Source organism: Asterias amurensis, chromosome 17, assembly GCF_032118995.1.
Source record: "Asterias amurensis chromosome 17, ASM3211899v1".
NCBI classification, from domain to species: Eukaryota; Metazoa; Echinodermata; class Asteroidea; order Forcipulatida; family Asteriidae; genus Asterias; species Asterias amurensis.
In genome coordinates, this window is record NC_092664.1 from 9730930 (window position 1) to 9753865 (window position 22936).

General features: G+C 38.8%; 1 protein-coding gene across 1 annotated transcript; it reads left to right on the plus strand.

The window, feature by feature from the left end:
- Positions 1–128: 128 nt before the first annotated feature.
- On the plus strand, positions 129–20966 carry LOC139949494 (protein unc-45 homolog B-like). The gene is made up of 19 exons (XM_071947859.1): positions 129–223; positions 2072–2273; positions 3103–3278; positions 3950–4039; positions 4417–4584; positions 5384–5494; positions 6527–6584; positions 7119–7280; positions 7933–8101; positions 8617–8779; positions 9573–9802; positions 10122–10263; positions 11527–11667; positions 11887–12002; positions 12612–12792; positions 14333–14448; positions 17420–17537; positions 18586–18732; positions 19447–20966. The coding sequence occupies exons 1-19, from the start codon at positions 176–178 to the stop codon at positions 19702–19704; spliced, it is 2796 nt and encodes a 931-aa protein (XP_071803960.1). The 5' UTR covers positions 129–175; the 3' UTR covers positions 19705–20966.
- Positions 20967–22936: the final 1970 nt, after the last annotated feature.

Below are 22936 nucleotides of genomic sequence, written 5' to 3' on the forward strand. Positions count from 1 at the left end.
CTGCCCGCTTAGTCGTCTGGGAACTCGACTGGATTGTAGCGCCCCCAAGTGGTGAGAAAGTGTGGTCTGATACCAACGGTATTGTTGGATTTATGCCGTAACTGTACGTTGTGTATGTGTCTGGGTGTCAAACACTATATACAAAGCGTTTCATCAGTGATCAAAGTGTTCCAACATGGGAAGTATGGGCGAACCAAAGGACACGGATAAAACCGCAGAAAAGGTTAGTTTTTGTCACATTTTCACAGTATGTATTCCACATGAAATGTCTGAACTGTTTACTGTTAACATTGTTTAACAACAAACAACAAAACAACGTAAGTTGAAGCCGTTTTCTCTGAAAGTTCTGGATAGAAAGATCTAGCAAGAATTGACATTCCATACATTCCAATGCAGTTTGTGTGCTTTGTCCGTATTTAGACAAGTGACAAATTTGTGGTGTTGGATCAGTTTGGGTTATTTTTTAGTGTGCTTAAAAAAGAGAGGGCAAAGTTTCCGTAGGAAAAGTTTCCTTATGGCGCCACCACTTTTTCATTCGAAATAAAATAATATAGTATCTAATTTACCTGATTGATATATTATACCTAATCCCTTTTCTTTTTGTAAAAATGAGTGAAAAAGTGGTGGCGCCATACGGAAAGTTATCCTTTCCGTATCCCCCGCCACCGTTTTTTCTTTCGATATGAAACAAACGTAGTAATAGTATCTAATTTACCTTCAATTTTAAATTTTATATGACTCATAATGAGTTATGACTTTTTTTTAATGAGATATCCCGTTTTGTTCAATTAATAAGTGAAAACAGTGGTGGCGCCAAACGGAAAGTTATCCAAAGAGAGAATCTGAGAATTGAACTTTGTAGTAGGTCACAACTTGTGGAAAAGATGCTGTGACCATAATTTGACCAGTCGATCACCTCCTCCTTTACCTTTTTTCTAAGGGCCTACATTAAAAACAAAGCTATATTTTTAATTATAAAATACAAATCATACTCATACAAAGACTATTGAATGATAACGTTAAAGAATAACAAAGTTTGTTTTGTTTGAGCCTAAAAAATTCTAAATGTTATTAAAACAAATAAAGTTAAGGTAACTTTAATGTATTCTTCTTCCTTTCAAGTGCTGCTTCAACAATTGAAAACTATAATATAAACTTCGCTAAGACACTCTTTGTTTACTCCAATAACTGCAAATAAATAACATTAATATGCTGTATTCTAATGTATTTATTTCAAATGTTTATCTTATTTTATGGCCTTTCCATAAAGGTCACTTTTGTTAGTTAAAAAAAAATCTTTTTAGTTAGTATCGTTTCTGCTACAAATATTACAAATATTTATAGCAGAAACGATAATAACTAAACAGATTTTTTTTGAGCTCCTTACCTGGTGCATGTTTCCCTCCATATAGACTATTTTTTAGAGGAACATGAATTTCTTTCTCCAGGCTGGAGAAATGTTTTATACTTGGGTTGTAGCCAAGAAACAAACACTGTGAGTTTTTAGCCTTGTTCAGGGTGAATGTTTTCTGGTCCGGCAAAACGTTTTAGTTCAGATAGGATTAGTTCAGATAAGAATTCAAAGATGGAAATTAGTTAATTTCATTAAATTGTTTAAAGGAAAATAAATGTAGATGCACAAACCTAGATTGGGCCAGTAAACTCAAAGCTAATATTTAGTGAGTGAAATTGCAGTCAAATAAATTTTAGTACTTTTAAGTACAAATAACTGTTAGTAATTTTAAGTATAAACAGTTATTTGACTGCAATGCCTACTGTTTCAAGTGACAACCTTCAACTTCTAGACTGCATTTCATCAAAGGAGAAAGCACTATGGTAGTTGTTTTGTAAGTAAATTGTTTGGTAAAACAAATTTATCAGCTAGGGCTCTTCAAGATTGTCTATTAATCAGCGATTTTTGGATACAGCAATTTTTTGGATTTATTGAAAATTAAAACTACTTGGTTGAATAGAACCTTATAAAAAAAAATTGTTTTTCTGTTGACACAACTTTTTACATTTCTCAAAGACGTGTTGTACTTTATTTTATATTATTGTTTTTTTTTTTTAGCTGGCAGAGGCTAGGAAGTGGAAGGAGGAAGGCAACGCCAGCTACAAATTAGAAAAGTTTGAGGATGCGTTATCTTCGTACACAAAAGCCATTAAGTCTTGTCCAAGCGGACACCCCGAGAGGGCGGTATACTACAAGAATCGCTCTGCATGTTACTTGAAACTGCTGAACTATGAAAAAGCTGCTCAGGATGCTAGCGCTGGTAAAACAGTTATTTCTTTTTCTTTAGTTCTGGCCAGGTGCCATTTCCTAATGACTATTTCTTAAACCGCTTACACTTGGTATTCTTGAAAGCTCCTATTTGTTCTGCTGGCCTCACAGAGCCAAAATTTTCTTTGACATGTTTGATAGAGAGTGATACTCTTAACCAGTTAAAAATCTCAAATCCTCAATTGGCAAAGTGAAGGACTTGGTCCAGATGGCCACAAAGCAAGTGCTTTTCTCAACCTCTACTGAAGCTTCTTCACCAGAAGACCAGCTTTCTCTTGAAGATGAGCAGAGTATACTGTTCGAAACTTGAAAACCACACTGGGTCTTTTTAGAGCCAACACTCCACCAAAAGAGATTTTACACACGGTTAATCCCAGTATTGGTTCATCTTTACGACCAAGAAAAGTCTGTGATCTGCCCCATCATAAATTGCCGCCAATCGCTCCGTGAACCGCTATCCCCCCATAGCAGTTATTGGGGTAATAGCGGTTGGAGGAGTCGTAAGCAGTAATTCATAATGTGGCTGATCGCTGACTTTTACTTGTCTTGGAAATACAGAACAGGGACGTCTTGTACCAAGACAACAATCCACATCTCGTTTTGGCCCCCCTTCCCCCTTTCAATGTTTGTTCTCATTGTGGCATGGTTCTAGTTAATATTGAGCTGGGGGCGGGGGACGGGGTGATAATTTTTTTTGTCAGGGGAAGTGGACAGGGGGTGGCCCAAGCATTTTGGCCGGGATTGTAGGTTGTACCAGCAAGTTTACCATTTATAGTTAATTCTTTTTAGTCTTAAATTTCCTCATTGTTGTATTTTCACAGCCCTGGATGTCACTCCTAACGATACCAAAGCACTGTTCAGGAAATGCCAAGCCCTTGAGCAGCTAGGGAAGATGGAGGAAGCCTTCAAGGATGCCCACAGACTGAACCAGCTAGACCCTGGGAACGGAGCTGTTCAGGGCATGCTGAGACGACTCAATGCAGTGGTCTCTGAAAAGGTACGGTATGTGTTGGGCAGGGATGAGTTTTCAGGCATGCCACGGAGGCAGCGAAGGCGACTGCCTCCATGCCCCCCTGGTCATTGCCCAGGCCTGGGCGACTTATAAAATTTACTACTCGACTAGTCGCACCTTAAATAGTCGCAACTAGGACGCTGGTCTCGACTAATTTTTAATTATCAAGATGCATTGTGGCATTATTGGCGCAATTAAAGACAGTGGACACTATTAGTAACTGTCAAAGACTAGTCTTCACAGTTGGTGTATCTCAACATATGCATAAAATAACAAACCTGTGAAAATTTGAGCTCAATCGGTCGCCGAAGTTGCGAGATAATAATGAAAGAAAAAACACCCTCCTTCACACGAATTTGTGTGCTTTGTGATGCTTGATTTCGAGACCTTAAGTTCTAAACTTGAGGTCTCAAAATCAAATTAGTGGAAAATGATTGATTTCTCAAAAACTACGTCACTTCAGAGGGAGCTGTTTCTCACAATGTTTTATACTATCAACCTCTCCCCATTACTCAAAATCAACAAAGGTTTTATGATGATATTTATTTTGAGTAATTACCAATAGTTTCCACTGCCTTTAAGTAAATTTCAAGCTAAGGATTGAAGGATTGTGTCACTGATGTCTGATTGTGTTTTTGTATCTTTTGTCTTTTCAGGCCAAAAATCTTTCCACAACGGACAGCAAAGTGTCCCAGATGTTTACAGCACTGCTGGATGAGACGTCTGATATCGAAAGAAGACAACAGGTAATGATTAATAAATCTCTACATCTCTAATGGCCCACTCACACAGGCCTCGATAACGAGAACGAAAACTAGAACGATAGAAATGTACGCTCTCGATTGCTTGAATTGCTCCACGTAGAATAGGCCCACGCTCATTCTACCAATCAAGGGCATGCATTTTTATCGTTCTCGTTTTCGTTCCCGTTACTAGGGCCTGTGTGACCGTGCCTTTACATGCTTTAAGCCCCTTTTCTCAGTTCTCTTTCAGCTCGTTGTGACTACTGAGATGGGCCAATAGGGTAGCCCATGCAGAAGTGCCATCTTTACAACATATCACATATCTTGGGAAGCTTGATCGTAGTTAAGTCTTTAAGTGTGCGTATATTCTTACTTTTCAGGCAGCCAACAACCTGATTGTCTTAGCGAGGGAGCCAGCCGGAGCGGAGAGGATCTTTGCTGAGGGAGCTGTATCTAAGATTAATCATATACTGAGCAGTAATCATAAGGAGTTGATCCTGGCTGGACTGAGGGTCTTAAGCTGCTTGTGCAGAGGGCACAGATCAAGGGTGAGAATGGAGAACTTAAGTTTAAGATTTTGAAAACCGAGGTGTCGTTACTTTCATTTTGTGAAAGAGCCTCTATTTGTGGAAGTGCCTCTATTACATTTCTTAAATAACAAACCCCTTGTGGTTTGTGATTGATATCTGAAATGATAAGTTGCATCCTCTTAAGGTGATCCCCTGGCTGTCGCTTCCCAAGTTGTATCGTAAACTTGGGTGTAATCCCTGGCTAAAGCGTCTACACGGCAGCTAATGGTTATAATACAGATCTGACTGGCACCCCAAACAAAGATATTGACTACTAGGGAGACTGCCAACATAGGGCTATATAGCTTTGTTCGTTACTCTGGATGTCGTTAGCTCAAATCCAAAACATTTCTTTGTTCAACCCCAAATCATTAAGGTTCTTACCTACAATACTTGCAATGTCTGACCATGCAATATTGTACAAATTTATTTGACTACATTGTCGCAGAATATAATCACAAGGTTACTCTGTTACATCTGGACATCTATTCCATTTCCAGAAGCGAGGCTGAGTGAAATGGACAAGCCATATTTGACCAGGTGAACAAAAATCAAGAAAAAAAAAACATTCCAGATTTTTCAAGATTTGATACATATTAACAAGAAAGGTAGCAGTGAAAGCCTTCTTAATATCGGCTTCACTGAAAAGACTTGTGGAAAAAAATCAGATGATATGTCACTTTGTGAAAATTGCAAAGACTAACACCTCTTTTCAGTGAGCAGGTCGTTATAAAGTTTATTGGTAACCCTTTTGCCTTTGTTATCTTTTTTCTTCCAGGCAAATGCCGTCCTGAAAGATTTCTCCCTGCCGTCTCTTGCCAAGTACATCTCATCACAGACAGAGGAGATTGCAAATGCTGCCGCCAATATTCTTCTGACTGCCATACAGGTGAGATGGGTTGATTGAAAAGAGGGCATTGCGATATTAATATCAGAGGTTTGTTTGCATGTTTGCTTTGAGTTTGTCTTCAACACACATCTTATTCGGCAAAGCTTTGCCAAACTGAATAACTGTCATGACTGTGGTGATTTATTTATGTCTCAGACGAATTTTGGAATGTCCTCTTTTGAATGGGTTGTTCATGCCGGTTGATTTATAATTACATTCCATTGTGTTGCATGCACAGTCATGCACCTACTGTAGTACACTCTGTTTCCCAAGTACGTTAAGGGTAAAAGTGTACTGAAATTCATTCTCAAAAACTCCCTTTTTAAAGGAAGTTTTGTCGCCATCCCTGGTTCCAAACCTTTGTCCTTAAATTGTACAAAATGAGGATTACAATAGATCGATCTGAGGCTGTCACCATTGTTTTCGTTAATGCACGTAAAATAACCCAAAATATTTATCATGGAAGAGTACGGGTTAACTCTTGTGTTTTTGGTTGACATAGTAAGCAGCCTTGTTGACAGGTTTCCTCAGGCTTGCGAGCTACAGTGATAAACTCACTTATGAGGCATCCTTGTTTCATTACCAGAAATATATGCCTATAGCAAATAAATAAGTAGAATCACACCTTCTCAGGGTGCTGTTAGTGCAGAATTCTGTGGTAAGCATGACATTGGACAGGAAATAGGCCCTGGGACTTTCTGGCTGGTAGCTGAATAAATAACAGTGGAAGTAGTCTTGGTAACACTAGAGAGGTTAAGCTGCACGTTACGCGAGCAAATACGTTAATGTGAACATTAACAATTGTGTTTCTCGGTGACGTCACAACTTTAGGCTTATTTTATGCTCACTTACATGTATGACGTCTGCACGTACATGACATACCTGGTAACTTCACTTATTGCTTAATGCTTAAAATTTGTGATTTTTACAACAAAAATTTCTGATGTTCACGTTCACGTTTTGCTTGGTAACGTGCAGCTAAACCTCCCTGTTTACTGTGAGCTGATCCTCTGTTTTTTTTTTCTTTGCAAGGCTATGCTTGGGCAAGACACTCGGGAGGCAAGGCATGCTGAAGAAGCTCTCGTCCAAGGTAAACTATCTTAAAGTAAAAGAATCAAACTTGCCTAAAGGCCGAGTTAAGGCAGCGATAAAGGAAACGATAACAGTCTTGACGCAAAGAAAACACATTCTATTGGTTGAATGAGCTTGTGCATATTCTGCCTGGAGCAATTCAACAAATAGAATGCGTTCTCTTTGTGACACAGCCTTAATTCTCCCAACCGAGTAATATGCCTGTGATTTGTTCACTGAACTCGGGGGAAAGTGCTGAGTATACAGTGCTAACACACATCGGTGTACGGGTAAAACCAAATAATATTCTTTATCCTGAATGCAATTTGAACATCTATCAAATATCTCTCCAGTGGTTGACATCTCAATTTTCTTGATCAGCATGCTCTGATTGTCTTCAGGAGAAGTCGTTGACAACCGATTGTTTTGATCAGTATGCTCTGATCGTGGTGGTTATGAAATGAACCAGTGGTTGACAACTCAACGTTTCACAGAGTACTTACATTTGGTCTAAGGTTAATAAATGTTGATGGTTTTGTTTTTTCTTACGCAGATGTGAGCCAAGAATTCAAGTCACTCTTGATGTTCTTGCTGGGTCTACTGACAGATAAGACGGTCTCTGGTTACGGCCGAGATGCTACAATTGACATCATCATTGAGTTTGTTCCTAAGCAGACTGGGGTCGGAAGGGCATTGGCATTCTTGACAAATGGAGGTTAGCTTGAATACAACCCTTTTACTATTTAACCTTGTTGTCGAGCGGTCAAGCTCACTGGACTTATGCTCTGCATATACATTTGTAGGGTCAATATCGGGGCAAACATTAAAATTGGGTCATTGCCGGGCCAATATTGGGCAAACATCAGGCCAACATAAGACCAACGTCGGGCCAACATCGGCTACCAGCATTGGGCCAATATAGCGCCAATGTGCAAAACGCACAGCATTGGGCCATAATGGCAGCCAGCATTGGGCCATAATGGCAGCCAGCATTGGGTCATAATGGCAGCCAGCATTGGGCCATAATGGCAGCCAGCATTGGCCCAGCATTGGGCCAATGCTGTTACGTTTGCTGGGATCTTTGAATTAAAAAACTTCATAAACCAGTCTAGGAATAACTAATGATAAGTGCTTTGAGAGGCCAGTAGATAAAGAGTTATAGAAACTAGTTAGTATTATTATTGATTTGGGGTGAAACACGTTGAACAAAGACAAATTTTCTAGAGTGGAACTCGGACCAATGACCTCCAGATTAACGTGCCGGCATTCTACCAACTGAGCTATCTATATCTAGCCCTGTATGTTGGCAGTCTATAATAATTTATTGTTATTAATATTTGTTTCATGTTCTTATTTTATGTCAACAGGTTTGACGAAACTGTTGGCGGTGGCGGGTCAGGTACCAGAGCTAAAGCGGTTACCGATAACGGTAAACACTCGTATGCACTCGGCTGTTGCATTATCAAAGCTCTACGATGAAATGAGCAACGACAAGAACAGGAAGTACTACGATGAATTGTGCGATAAATTTGTCACGTAAGTTTAATTGAAGGCATTTTCTTAAAAACAGTAGTCTGTAGTCGCTTTGTCACCTATCCTGGTAATTTGTTGATGTCTTTTTTGGCTGTGAACCAATTCTGTTAACGTTTGTTTTTTATTCCAAGTATGTGCCATTGGCCTATAGACCTTTATCACGCTGTCACCATCTTGGTCATGTTCCCTGTTTCCAATAACAGTAATGAATGCTAACATGCATTGTGCATACATGGCACCATACTATTATTTCGTCCAGCCTCAGTTTGGTTACGCTGAGTTGGAATGGAGTAAAATCAAGATGGCCACAATGTGATAAAGGTCTATTGTCCTTGCTGTTTTGTTTTTGTTAGTCCTGTATTTTCTTTTGTTTTTCTTGTTATTTGCCGAATAAATAATAATATTAAAAATAATGAACATAGTAGGAGGGTTGACTGTGTTTTGTGTGTAGATTCACCTCATGACTTCATACTGCAGGATGGCATAGTGATTGATCTTGAATGGGTCTTTAATTACAGGGAGAAGTTCCATGTGAACTCGATGGAATCCAACATGGAGGCCATTGGAGCAATCACCACATTGCTTCAGGGTCCATTTGAAGTCGGCAACAGTCTCATCGGCAGAGAAGGTGTCATCCAGGTTATGGTTGCCATGGCAGCAAGTAATGACATGCTCCACCAGGTAGGTCTGGGGTGCATTCTGGGAACAGTCTCAGCATGCTGAGTTTACAATAAATCCTTGACAACTTTACTTTAAAGGCGATGGTCTTACTTGGTATGAAATATTTACTCTGTATTGTGGAAAATCTTTCAGCAAAATGGTGTCATTTGACACGGCATTCTTAACAAAACTGGTTACCTCCCAAAATTGCATGGAGTCTAAATAGTGCAACCGGAACCCCACTAATTTTTTGCTCGCAAAGAAATTTGCTAAGCAATTTCAAAAAGGCAGGGGACCGGTCTTTCTCAGTTGCTGGTCTCCAAAGCTGCATCTCTCTACCAGATCACATTCCCAGTATTAACTCACTTCAGACTTTCAAGTCTAAATTGAAAACTCATCTGTTCTCTTCTTGCCCTTTAACTGTCTATTTTGTAGCATTCTTTAGCAGCGCATTGTGTCTTTGGAAAATGCGCCTTATAACCCCTGTTTCAGACAGGCGCTCCAGAGTTGCGCCGAACCAAATTCTGATATAAGCACATGAAAAGTGTGAAGTCTGAAACAGTTAGGAGCGCTTGTACGCGCTGGAAGTCAACATATCGACTGTTGCAGTAGTTAGGAACGACTCTGGAGCACCTTGGTTTCAGACATTGATCTTATCATGAGCTGAGCTAATGTTAATGTTTTGTTAAGTTTGCCTGTCTGTAACCAAAATTTATTTGGGTCGACCTAGAGTCGCTCCTAATCCAATTAATTTTGGCGCGACTCTGGAGTGCCTATTCTGAAACGGTTGTTACTTATTATTTTTTTTCTTCAGAAAGTGGCTCTTGAAGCCATCGCCCAGGCAGCCAGCAAGAAGGACCGATGCACAGGCATTCTAGAATCGGGCATCGGTATCATCAAGGAGTGCTATAAATCCCCGAATGATAACATTAAAGTACGAGCCCTTGTGGGAATGTGTAAGCTCGGAGCTGCAGGTGGAACTGATTCCAGCGCAAGGCTCTTTGCTGATGGGTCAACGGTCAAACTTGCCAAAGAAGTGAAAAAGTAGGTATTCCAGCCATCGACTTTACCAAACTCTTCCTAACTTAGGACTTATCATATGACTTAGGACGAGTTAAGTTCCTTTGAGCATTGAACACATCTTAGGTTAGGACGAGTAACTCGTTCTAACTTGAGATTGGATTGATCACAGCGTTTCGTGAAATCTGCTGCCAGCAATCTAGCCCATTCTTACACCTATATTTAAATTTAAATAAAATAATACAAATTTTAAATGAAGTTTAGCAAAGATCAGTTGTTGCCGTTTTCATTCAAGCTGGTCTCAAACACATGGGTGATACATATATGTCTTTAAATTCCCCAGATTCCTTGTCAACCCAAAGAAGGACCATGATCTAAGGAAGTGGGCAGCGGAAGGTTTGTCCTTTCTCTCTCTAGATGGTGATGTAAAGGAGAACATCATCAACGACCCAACGGCAATACAGGCTCTCATTGAGCTAGCAAAGGTAAGACAATGGGATGGTCTTAAAACCAAAGAGATGTTAGAATGAGTTGTGCGCCACCAAAATTGGCACACTTTGGGGAACATTCACTACACATATGTGTATGAGGCCCAAGTGTAGGAAAAGGGTTATTACATTTCTTGTCTGCCGAAAACCTTGAGGGATTTTTTTTACAACTTGCTCGACGACGAGAATACACAGTATTTTGTTTGAAAAGATTTTAGCTAGTGTTATTATTAATTGTCTATTGAAGCATATCAGGAGGTCTTGTAGCACAGTAGAATATACTTAATGTTGGATAGTTTCTGTGCTCTATAAATGTATTTGTTATTATTATTAAATTCATTATACACTTTCGGCGTAGAAAAAAAAAGGTTCAGAGATTTACAAATAACTTACAGGGTTTACAGAAGGTAATAGTGAAAGACTTCTCTTGAAATATTATTGCATGAAATGCTTTACTTTTCGAGAAACACTAAAACAATTATCAATTCTCATTGTCGAGAATTACAGATTTATTTTAAACACATGTCATGACACGGCGAAACGTGGGGAAGCAAGGGTGGGTTTTCCCAGTATTTTCTCCCGACTCCGATGACCGATTGAGCCTAAAATTTCACAGTTGCGATACATGAAGTGTGGGCCTTTGGACAATACTGTTTACCGACAGTGTCCAATGGCTTTAAGTACGTGCTGTTTAAGTACGTTACATTGTTTCCTCTCTGGAGATACTGGCTTCAGCGCATTGCAACTATTGGAACATGCACTTTACAAACACTTGTATTATTTTTACTATTAATAATAATAATGAACGCTACATGACCAACAATCCTCCAGTCAAAAGGATCTACTTCTTGGGTGCTATACTCGGGAGTATAAATGGGTACCAGCGAGGGTAGAGGTTGGTGTTGTATATGAAGAAGCCTTCGGGGTCTCCGAGTGCCACATCAGCTCAGGGCTGTATACTCCCCAGGGAGCTGGCAGTAAAGTAAATTGAGTCAGTTATTGTAAAATGTGCTTTATCAGAACTAAATATCAAAAAGATCTACATGTACTTGGGTGTTACCCAGGGGTATAAATGGTAACCTGCGAGGGTAGAGTTTGATGTTGTGTTTGCAAAAGCCCTCAAAGCTCCGTGGCAGCCCGGGGCTGTATACTCCCCAGGGAGCTGACATGCATAAAGTAAAATGATTCGGTTATTGTAAAATGTGCTTTATATTGTTATTATTAATGTGTGCTGTGATTGTTCAATTGTTTTGACTGTAGAGCGGAGACAAGACAGTGCTGTACAGTGTGGCGTCAGTCTTTGTCAATCTGACCAACAGCTATGATGTAGAGAAACTAGAGCCAGAGATGGTTAAACTGGCACAGTACGCAAAGCAACACATTCCTGAACCTCATCCAAAGGTAAGATCTATCGTTATACAATTACACAAGTAAGTTGGTTATTATTATTATTAATATTATGCATATTATTGTAAAAATTCTGGTAATGAGACAAAGGTTTTTGTACTAGCAATCTCAGATGTATAATATCTTTCTTTGGGGGGTTCCAGTCAGAAGCCATTCAACCTATAACTTCCGTGAATCTTAAATCTCCTTTTCCTGATCGTCATGTACATGTAGGATAGTAAAGAATACCTGCAGGAGAGACTCCGGAAGCTACTGAAGGAAGGTGTGGTCACCGCTCTCGTCATCCTAGCCAAGGCAGAGAGCGAGAACTGCAGAGAATTGGTTGCAAGGTTTGTTGGCTTTCTTATTATTCGTTTTGTATATTTGGTCTGCAGTAAATATCATGTGTACATCTACTTGCTGGGTAGATTGTGGTCTTTTGACAACTTGTCTTGCTTTATATTCTACTATCGTTGAGTATTTTTTTCAGAAATTTGGAGACTTCTCTACTACCGGGGCGTGGATTTTGGAATTCTGGAGCCTTCTCAGTTCTGAAAAGAACTGTCCTGCTTGTTGGTAGTTTATTAGTAGTCTGCCGGGACTACTACTTTTACTTAATGTATCGAGGGGGACTTCTCGTTATTGAGATGTCTTAGAAAATCTTGAGCAAATATGTCAACGCAGGAAGAAAAATCGCTATAGAAACTGAACACACAATCTGCGAAACATTCCTTAGTGACAGTAAGGCATCTCAGATTCAAATTTGTGGGGGAAAAAAATTTATATCTTTTTTACAAAACCACAATACTTCAAAGTGAAATGTCTTTCAAAATGCTTTTTATTATTGAAAGCTGCGGTAGGTTTCCAACCAAAAGTTTTTATTGCCATTAACTTTAACAGTGATTACCAAACGTAAACCTTGCCTTGAATGTTATCCTCCTACATATACATGTATTCAGGGTGTACCTCACCTTGACCGAAGGCAAAGATGACCGTGGACTGATTGTGCAGCAAGGTGGCGCTAAATCCCTGATACCTCTAGCCAACAATGGGACGCTGGAGGGAAAGACTAGGGCTGCTCAGGCCCTCGCTAGGATCGGTATCACTATTAATCCAGAAATCGCATTCCCAGGACAGAGGGTGAGTCTTGTTTCTTGTTGATTTGACCCTTTCTTATTTGCTCTGGCATTTTTTTGTCTTCCACAGATTTCTTTCGAATTTTTCTTATTCATTCATTACCTCAATTTTTCTCTTTTTCTTCTTTGAATTTTGTCTTTTATGTTTCCTACATCTTTTTAGTATTAATGTTAAGTAATTTTCAAAAGGGCTGTCATTGCTTGTTTTTCAAATTGGCTGCCATTGCATTGTTGTTCAAAATGGCTGCCATTTCTTTGTTTTATTCAAAATGGCTTCTTTTCTTTGTTTTCAAGTTGGCTGTCAGTTATTGTTATTCAAAATGACTGTCATTTCATTGTGTTATTTAAAATGACTCTCATTGCTTTGTATTCAAAATGGCTGCCAATGTAAATGGCCCTATAGACGATGTGACCTCTGATGTCACTTGAAAACCATAACATGATTCGCGCGCATACCGCCAGGCAAAACCTTTGTGTTTTGGCAGCCAGCTTGAAAGTGTATGCAATCTTACCATGACTACGCGTCTTTTTGCCCGGCGAAACATGACGTATACAGTGTTTTGTCAACAGAGAGCGGTTTGAGGCAAACATAGGTCACATCGTCTATAGCCATATATCTTTTTCCCGAGATACTCCGCTGACCGTGTGCCGAACTCCATGCTCATATCATTGAAGGAACAATCCCATCAACTACCTGCTATTCCATCACCCCAATACTTCAATGTATTTTCAATGTGCATCATAGTCATTTTATTTCTTGAGGCGGTGAGACCACTCCCGTCCCTCCTCCATGGTGAACGGACTGGGTTGCAGAACTCTCAATGTACCTCTCATTCATTCTCTTTCTTTGTAATGAAACCCCACAGTGCCTGGAGGCGGTGCGACCACTCATGTCCCTCCTCCATGTTGAACGGACTGGGTTGCAGAACTCTCAATGTACCTCTCATTCATTCTCTTTCTTTGTAATGAAACCCCACAGTGCCTGGAGGTGGTGAGACCACTCATGTCCCTCCTCCATGTTGAACGGACTGGGCTGCAGAACTCTCAATGTACCTCTCATTCATTCTCTCTCTTTGTAATGAAACCCCACAGTGCCTAGAGGGGGTGAGACCACTCATGTCCCTCCTCCATGTTGAACGGACTGGGCTGCAGAACTCTCAATGTACCTCTCATTCATTGGATCTCTTTGTAATAAAACCCCGCAGTGCCGGGAGGCAGTGAGACCTCTCATGTCCCTCCTCCATGTTGAACGGACTGGGCTGCAGAACTCTCAATGTACCTCTCATTCATTCTCTCTCTTTGTAATGAAACCCCACAGTGCCTAGAGGGGGTGAGACCACTCATGTCCCTCCTCCATGTTGAACGGACTGGGCTGCAGAACTCTCAATGTACCTCTCATTCATTTTCTCTCTTTGTAATGAAACCCCACAGTGCCTGGAGGCGGTGCGACCACTCATGTCCTTCCTCCATGTCGAATGGACTGGGCTGCAGAACTTTCAATGTACCTCTCATTCATTTTCTCTCTTTGTAATGAAACCCCACAGTGCCTGGAGGCGGTGCGACCACTCATGTCCCTCCTTCATGTTGACCGAACTGGGTTGCAGAACTTTGAAGCCCTGATGGCTCTGACTAACCTCGCAGGAATCAGTGAGTCAGTGAGGTGAGTTTAAACCACAGTGTGATGGCACCTAACATAATAATAAATAAAAATAATCAATTTGAACTGCCTCTAGGTACCAGGCAATCTCAGTAGTCTAGTTGGTAAGACAGTGCTCTAGAACTGTAGAATTGCAAGGGTTGTGGGTTCGAATCCCTCCCGAGTAAAACTGCCTGTGACTTAAAGACAGTGCACACTATTGGTAATTGTCAAGACTAGCCTTCACAGTTGGTGTATCTCAACATATGCATAAAATAACAAACCTATGGATATTTGAGCTTAATCGGTCATCGAAGTCGCGAGATAATAATGAAAGAAAAAAACCCTTGTCACACAAAGTTGTGTGTGTTTAGATGGTTGATTTCAAGACCTCAAGTTCTAAATCTGAGGTCTTGAAATCAAATTCGTGGAAAATTACTTCTTTCTCAAAAACTAAGACAATTCAGAAGGAGCAATTTCTCACAATGTGTTATACCATCAACCTCTCCCCATTACTCGTCACCAAGAAAGGTTTTAAAGAATATTAATTTTGTTTTTTTTGCCTGTTATAAGTACTCTGCTACATGTATAAATACACAAAGACAACCCAATTTGAAAGCTATTGTTTCCGAAAGAGATGTGTTTGAACGGAAGTCACAAGTTATGTTTCGCCATGTAGGAAAATGAATGTAGATTCATCACCCGAGTTCAATTTGATTGTAGTGAGAGCCTGTTTTATCCGAATGCAAACAGTTAAATTTTCTATTTCTTTTTTTCATGTACATGTATTATTCCTGTATACAAATGTATATTTTGTTGTTTCTTTTTTCTTGCCCTCTTTGATTATTTTTCTCGTGAGTGTTTTGAGAGGCAGTTTTATCCGATTGCAAACGGTTATATTTTCTTTTTGTTGATTATATTTTTATGTACATCTGATTATCGGTGTATCTATTTTTGTTGTCTCTATTTTCTTGCTCTCTTTGATTCTTTTCACTTGAGTGTTTTGAGAGTCTGTTTTATCTGATTGCAAACGGTTAAAATTTCTATTTGTTGTTTTCTATCTATTGTTATGTACATGTATTATCCATGTATATAAATTGTATTCTCTATTTTCTTGCCCTCTTTGATTCTTTTCTCTTGAGTGTTTTGAGAGCCAGTTTTCGATTGCAAACGATTAACTTTTGTGTTTGTTGATTGTATTTTTATGTACTTATTAGCCGTGTATATTTTGTAATCTCTTTTTTCTGGCTCTCCTTCTATCTTTTCACTTGAGTGTTTTGGGGGCCTGTTTTATCCGATTGCAAACGGTTATATTTTCTTGTTGTTGTTTATATTTTTATGTACATGTATAATATCAATGTATATATTTTTCCCCTCTATTTTCTGGCTCTCTTTCTATCTTTTCACTTGAGTGTTTTGAGAGCCAGTTTTATCCAATTGCAAACGGTTAAATTTTTTATTTGTTGGCCTATATTTTCATCTTCATGTATTATCCCGGTATATATTTTGAGTTTTCTGTTTCCCTCTCTATTTTCTCTTGAGTGTTTTGAGAGCCTGTTTTATCCGATTGCAAACTGTTAATTTTTTTATTTTTTGACCATATTATTTTCATCTTCATGTACACGTATTATCCCGGTATATATTTTGTGTTCTCTGTTTCCCTCTCTATTTTCACTTGAGTGTTTTGAGAGCCTGTTTTATCCGATTGCAAACTGTTAATTTTTTTATTTTTTGACCATATTATTTTCATCTTCATGTACACGTATTATCCCGGTATATATTTTGTGTTCTCTGTTTCCCTCTCTATTTTCACTTGAGTGTTTTGAGAGCCTGTTTTATCCGATTGCAAACTGTTAATTTTTTTATTTTTTGACCATATTATTTTCATCTTCATGTACACGTATTATCCCGGTATATATTTTGTGTTCTCTGTTTCCCTCTTTATTTTCACTTGAGTGTTTTGAGAGCCTGTTTTATCCGATTGCAATCAGTTAAATTTTCTATTTGTTGATTCTATACATGTATTATCAGTGTATATATATTTTGTGTTCTCTTTATTCTTTATCTCTTTTTCTCTTGAGTGTTTTGAAACCTATAGGCCTAGGGCCTATGCATTTTATTGTAAATGGTGTTTACTTTTCAAACCTTGAAACAGCTGCGTTTTCATAATGCAATCTGTTTTTAAGCATGTGAAGACCATCTGTTTACATGTACGTCAGATTTTTGTTCAATTTTTAGTGTTCCATCTCATGTATGACAGTGTATGACTGTAGCCATGTAGGAAAACTTGAAACCTATGCGCTTTACAGTAAAGAATGTTAACTTTTTAAACCTTGAAATGTCTGTGTTTTTATAATACATTTTGCTTTGTATCTAGCGAAGAGCATCTTGTTTAGGTTGGGTTCCTGTTTTAATTTTATTTGTGTTGCATCTCATGTATGACTGTATTTTTTAACATTCATCATGTTATTTAGTTTGTGGATACAGTATTTATCTTTAAAATATAAAAATTTGATTGAATGTACTTTGTATGATTGGTAAGGATACAAAATATGTTTAACTTAGAGCTTACTGATTATGGTGTTCATACTTGAGCAATTTTTCTTGAAATAATTCCCTCTGAAATAAAGTAACATTAGAGAAACTGTATCTGAACCCCCTAATAAGAAATAGAATTAGAAAGGTTTGTTTAGTCATTGGTCTTAAACAATCTTATGAATTTGAAGTTATTGTCTCCCAACGTCATCCAAAACTAATTATTCTAACATACATGTAGGCCTACAGTATAATTAAAAACAGTATTTACACACAATCAATAGGCCTACAATAAATAAAATCAGAAAAATTAAATTTTTTTTCTTTATACGTATAAGAACATTCTCAAAGGATTTCTTTTACAGGCCTACAGTGTAATTACAAACAGAACATTCACATAATACAATGAAAATATATTCCTAGTGGCTTTTCATAAAATTGTTTTTCTTGCTTTCCGCAGAAACCGAATCATGAAAGAGAAAGGTTTTTCTCAGATTGAGAACTACATGTTTGAGGATCATGATATGATTAAAAGAGCAGCTACTGAGTGTATGTGCAATTTGGTCGCCAGTGAAGAGGTAGGTTTTTCCCCGATTCCAAGATTGATACCAGGTGTTTTTTTTGTAATTTAGTAATAATAATAATATCAAAGTCTTGGATAGCGCAAGTATCTACCAAATAAGGTACTCAAGGCGCTGATTATGTACAAACTTTCAGAAAGATAGGTTATTGCAGTGATGAATTCTGAGACCCAACTTTTTAGCACGTTAAAAGGGTTTACAAGATGCTACGTCGCATACAGCAGCCACAGCCAGGAACACCGGGCGAACCCCTTCTCTTTTCGATAAGTGCACTGGGTTCTTTTACATGCGTAAAGTGTGTCCAGATACGTATTTCATGAAACTTGTTCGCACAAATACGTCAAACCACAAAAACTTGCTTAGCAAAAATAGTTTTACCATAAAAAACCAACAACATACAATTACCATTGCTGTGACTGGTACATTGTACCTCGGTAATTTCTAGCCAAGAAATTTACTGAGCAGAATGTTCTGCTTAACAGCTTCATGAAATTTGGTCCAGGTCTGTGAAATGAGGTCTGTGGATTTGGATGATTCGGAATTGTTTTGGTTTAGTTGTGTGAGTGATGTCTTAAATCCATCATTTATAATGAGTGCATTACACTGTCAAGAAATGATTTGAGGATTCAGAGAATAATGCCTACCTAAAACCTCTCTGCAATGTCCAACGACCCCGTCAGCAGTTCATCAAATTGAATGTTTTTTGTTTCTGTACACAAGCCAGTACAAAAGTGTCTTATAACTTGAGAGTCCAAGGCCACGGGTCATACTGCCTAAAGGGTCATATACCATGGGCCTGTCTGAAGACAGAAGGACGGCAGAGGGTTAAATCTGTCATTTATAATGACCCGCTTATGAGTGCTATGAGTGATTGATTGCAAACCTTACGGGCAGGATTTTGGAACCTCATTTCAATCATTTCATTTTTTCAATTTTTTGACCGGCCCTGGAGAAGTTTCTTGGTGAAATGACAGGGTTAAGCTTCGTATGGGCAAGATTTAGCGACACCATTTTAATCATTTTATTTTTTCAATTTTTTTGACAGGCTGCGGGGAAGTTTCTCGGTGAGAATGACAGGGTTAAGCTTCTCGTTCTCTACTGTGCTGAAGAGGATGAAGCGCTAGTTAAGGCAGCCTCGGGCACGCTGGCCTACTTATCACAGACTGAAGAAGTCTGCAATAAGATCTTGCAGGTGAGCGACAACTGAGTAATTGGTTCTTAACCCTTAAGAGTCAGGAAAATTAATCGGAAACAGAAATACGTTGTTTTTTGCGTTGTAGATTCTACGTTTACATGGGAAACATTTGAAATTGTCAATTCAGTCCAAAACTTGTTTGTGCTTAAAAGCAGCTCTGTGACAGCGGGCCCAGGTCCGTGATAATGGCTTTAAAGGAACACGATGACTTTGATCAGTTGAGTTGTTCTTAGAAAAGCGTTTGTAACCGTTTGCTATAAAATGCATATGATTAGAAAGATATTTTAAAAGTAGAATATAATGATCCACACAAGTATCACTCGTAATTGCGTGATTTCCTTTTACCTCGTCGACTAACACGGTCGGCCATTTATGGGAGTCAACCATAAGTGGCCGACCGTGTTAGTTCACAAAGTAAAAGAAAAACCACGCAATTTTCCGAGGCAAATTTGTGTGGACCATTGAATTCTACTTTTAAATCATCTTTTTAACCATATGCATTTTATAACAATCGATTACAAACGCTTTTCAAAGACCAACTCGACCGATCCAAGGCAATGTGCTCCTTTAATTCATATATAGCGCATATCCGTCATTCAGTGACGCTCAAGGCACTTCAACATTCAGTTATTTCCTGCAATGTATGTGGGACTGCATTTGATAGCACCATGTCTTCTGTGTCATGATATTGTTTTATATGTTTTTCTGCAGGTCAAAGCATGGCTTGAAATCCTCCAGGGCCTTTGCGCCAGCGAAAATCCTGACATCCGGATGCGCGCCGTCCACATCGTGATGAACATCGTTGAGAGCAACAAGGAGAATGCCACCACCACCATAGAAACAAACCTTCTGGAGATCCTGATGGCATTCACTAAGGATAACAATCCAGCCATGGAGGGGGTCAAGAAGAGGGCGGAGAGCGCCCTCAAGAGGGCCGCTGAGTTGGAGCTTATCAAGCCAGCTGAGTAAAGCACATCTCAAAAAGATATGAGTCGTGATTTACATGCAGATGATTTTTCATGCAAAGAGAAGTTCGCTTTTGCCTGAGCCTGTAGCCCAGTTCATACTTCCTGCGTATGTGCATGCGAAGCAAAGTTGACAGGAATTTGACGTCACAAATATTCACAAGTGAGTTTCCCAGAGTTGAACTGCTGCGAATTACTTGTGAGCAACTTCAATATAAATTTATGCTCAAATGGTACCATATAAACTTTATTCAAATGGCACCACATAAACTTTATTCATCACATGCATATAGAGGGCGCATTGTTGAGCAGATCCAGAAACATTGGGGCAAGCACTTTCTCTTGGCGATAAGTGGAACTGGGTATACCTGGGTTCTTTTACTTGCATTACACAAACACAAGAGACCTACAGCTTTACGATTTAATGTCTTGCTCAAGGAAATAAGTTCAATGACCTGAACCTCGCTGATTGGAGATCGAGTCCGGTTGTTTTAACCGCTCACCCAAGACACATTCAAAATTCAACAAAAATTCATTTGAAGTTTGGAGTCATTATGTACCATGGATGCTAAAGCTAACTTGTAATCAGTTTAAAGAAAAACAAACTATGAATTTCTGAGGCAGGCGAAAGGCAATGTTTAATATCTGTGGCAAAATGGTCACAAACAATATGAATGGATAACAGTGTAGATAGGGTGGTTTTTCTGAGAGTATTTTTAACCAAACAATTATTTATTGAACAGATTTTCTGTTTTTGACAACTTGCGGGTTGTTTGTAATACAAGTTTTATTTTAAGTTACTTATTCAATCTTGGTCAAAGGAGGAATACTATGCATTGCTGCATAATATTATTCCTAATATTATTCTTCTGTCACTGAAATTTCTACTTGAGTTTGTATTTAGCTAGTGAAAGTGTTAAGTAGTGAACTTTTGTTGTCATTTTTTTTCTTTTCATACTCCGGCTTTGGTTTGAGCGATTAAATAATGATTTGGATGGAGCAGGATTTTAGCCAGATTAACATGCAATGTGCTCTACAAACTGAGCTACCAAACTAAATTGTGGCAGCTCTTTGTTTGTCAATACCTTTTTTCTTGTGGGGGAGGGGTGCAGTCAAAAGTTTAACACATACTTCTTTAACTAGATTTTATAACATCATGTCAATAGGGGTAACCTTAACTATATATTTTACTTATAAAATGAAATGAATCATCTATGCAAATTGTTTCCCTATGGTTATTGTCACAATAAACATCTCAGTAACTTTTTTTTTTGTGATATGTTGCTTCTATTTTTGTGAGATCATTTTAAAGAATCGTGGAACACATTGACTGTTTCCTTCAAAAGTTGAAGCAAAAGATCAAAACGGTTCCGTATGCAAAATCTATAGAACGTGATATGCTGCTCGTTTGGCTCAAAAGAATCGTTTGTAAAACCTATGAAAATATGTTTTTAACAGCGTCTTATTTCATAGTAGGCTACACATACTTCAGATTTCTAAAGTGAAGTATGTTTCGTTTCTTTAGCTCCAAACTCTTTTCAAATCCTTTCCCCCATGAAATTAAAAAATGGTTTGAAAATGGGGTCACGGTAGGGGGAAAACAGAGAAGTGAACGGTTCGGTACATTAAATTGCCCTTCTAATTTATGGCTTTGCCCAAACACTCCCCTACCCCGAAATCCAAACGTCTGATTTACGACTAAGCTTTGCCGAAGAATAAAGTATGTTTCAATCGCACAACATCGGTAAACAGTATTGTCCAAAGGCCCACACTTTGTGTATCACAACTTATATATAACAAACCTGTGAAAATTTAGGCTCAAACGGGAGAAAATAACGGGAACGTTTCGCCGTGTCATGACATGTGTTTAAAATAAATCCGTAACGGTTATTCTCAATATCGAGAATTGGTAATATTGTTTTAATGATTTCTCAAAAAGTAAAGTATTTCATGGAATAATATTTCAAGGGAAGGCTTTCACCATTACCTTCTGTAAACCCTGTAAGTTATTAGTAAATCTGCGAACTTTTAATTTTTGTTCTGTTCAGAAAGTGTCGCCACATTTGTGTGTTCTTTGAAGGAACACAAATCTGCGTTTTTCTAAAGCAAGGTGCTAACATGCCATTTTCTTGGTGCGAAACTCGAAGTTTCTGCTTAGCGTTGTGAGCCACCCTATATCTGCATGCATGGAACGTCTTCTTTCTAAATCTTCTCTGTGCAAACTCCCCGCGGACACTGCAATATTGCGAATCTCCCTTTTCATTGTCAGGGGGGTTGAATGCAACAAAATATGATAGAAGCTACAAAACGTATTGACCCCCTGCCCATGTCGACCTGATTAATTTTCCATCCATTCTCTCGCTTACAGGTTGCAAAGAAATGGGATGATACAAAGCAATGTTCCCAGGCTTTTATTGACCGACATCCCTCTCTTTTAACAGAAGAGGCTACACATGCGTGATGAAGAACACAAAACGAAATTATATTCACCCCCTTTTCAGCTCAAAACCAGGAGATTTTATGTCCCTTTTCGGATTAGCATGTATAGTTTTACATAACATGAGAAATATTGGATGTTGCCAGCTTCTTGTTATCATCCTCTTTGCTGAGCTCCCTTGACGGGAAGATCATCTAATTAAACATAGCGCTATGAGGAAGAATTCCCAGGCTAGCCAGAAATGACTCGTCGGGCCTGAACCAGTTGTGGGTCAATTTTGAACCGGAACATGTGTCTAAATGACCAGAAACTGGTCATGGTGATGCACAATCCGGGTCAAAATCCATTTTAATAGTTTCCGGGTCAGTCTGACCCAGAAAGGGCCCAACTTCATAAAGCCTGTAAGCACGAAAATGTGCTTAGCATGAAATTTCTTCCTTCGTTAAAAACAGGATTACCAACCAAATCTCCGCGTGGCTTATAGGATAAGCAAACAAACGCTGAATACCAGTAACAAGTATTGTGCAACAAATAAAAATTTGTTTGGTAAGCGTGTTGTTATCAAGGAAGAAATTTCATGCTAAGCAAATGTTCGTGCTTACAGGCTTTATAATTTTGGGCCAGGCCCTTTAGGACTCTGAATCGGGGTCCATTCGGACCTGTAGTTGTCATAGGAGGAAGGGTTTGCAAACTGCCCAGTGCTTATTGAAAGCACAAGTCACCCAATGTAATTGTGGCTGGTAAACTGTTTCAAGATTTTCTTCATAAGGCTGTATCAGGCATGAGATTGTTCAGACTC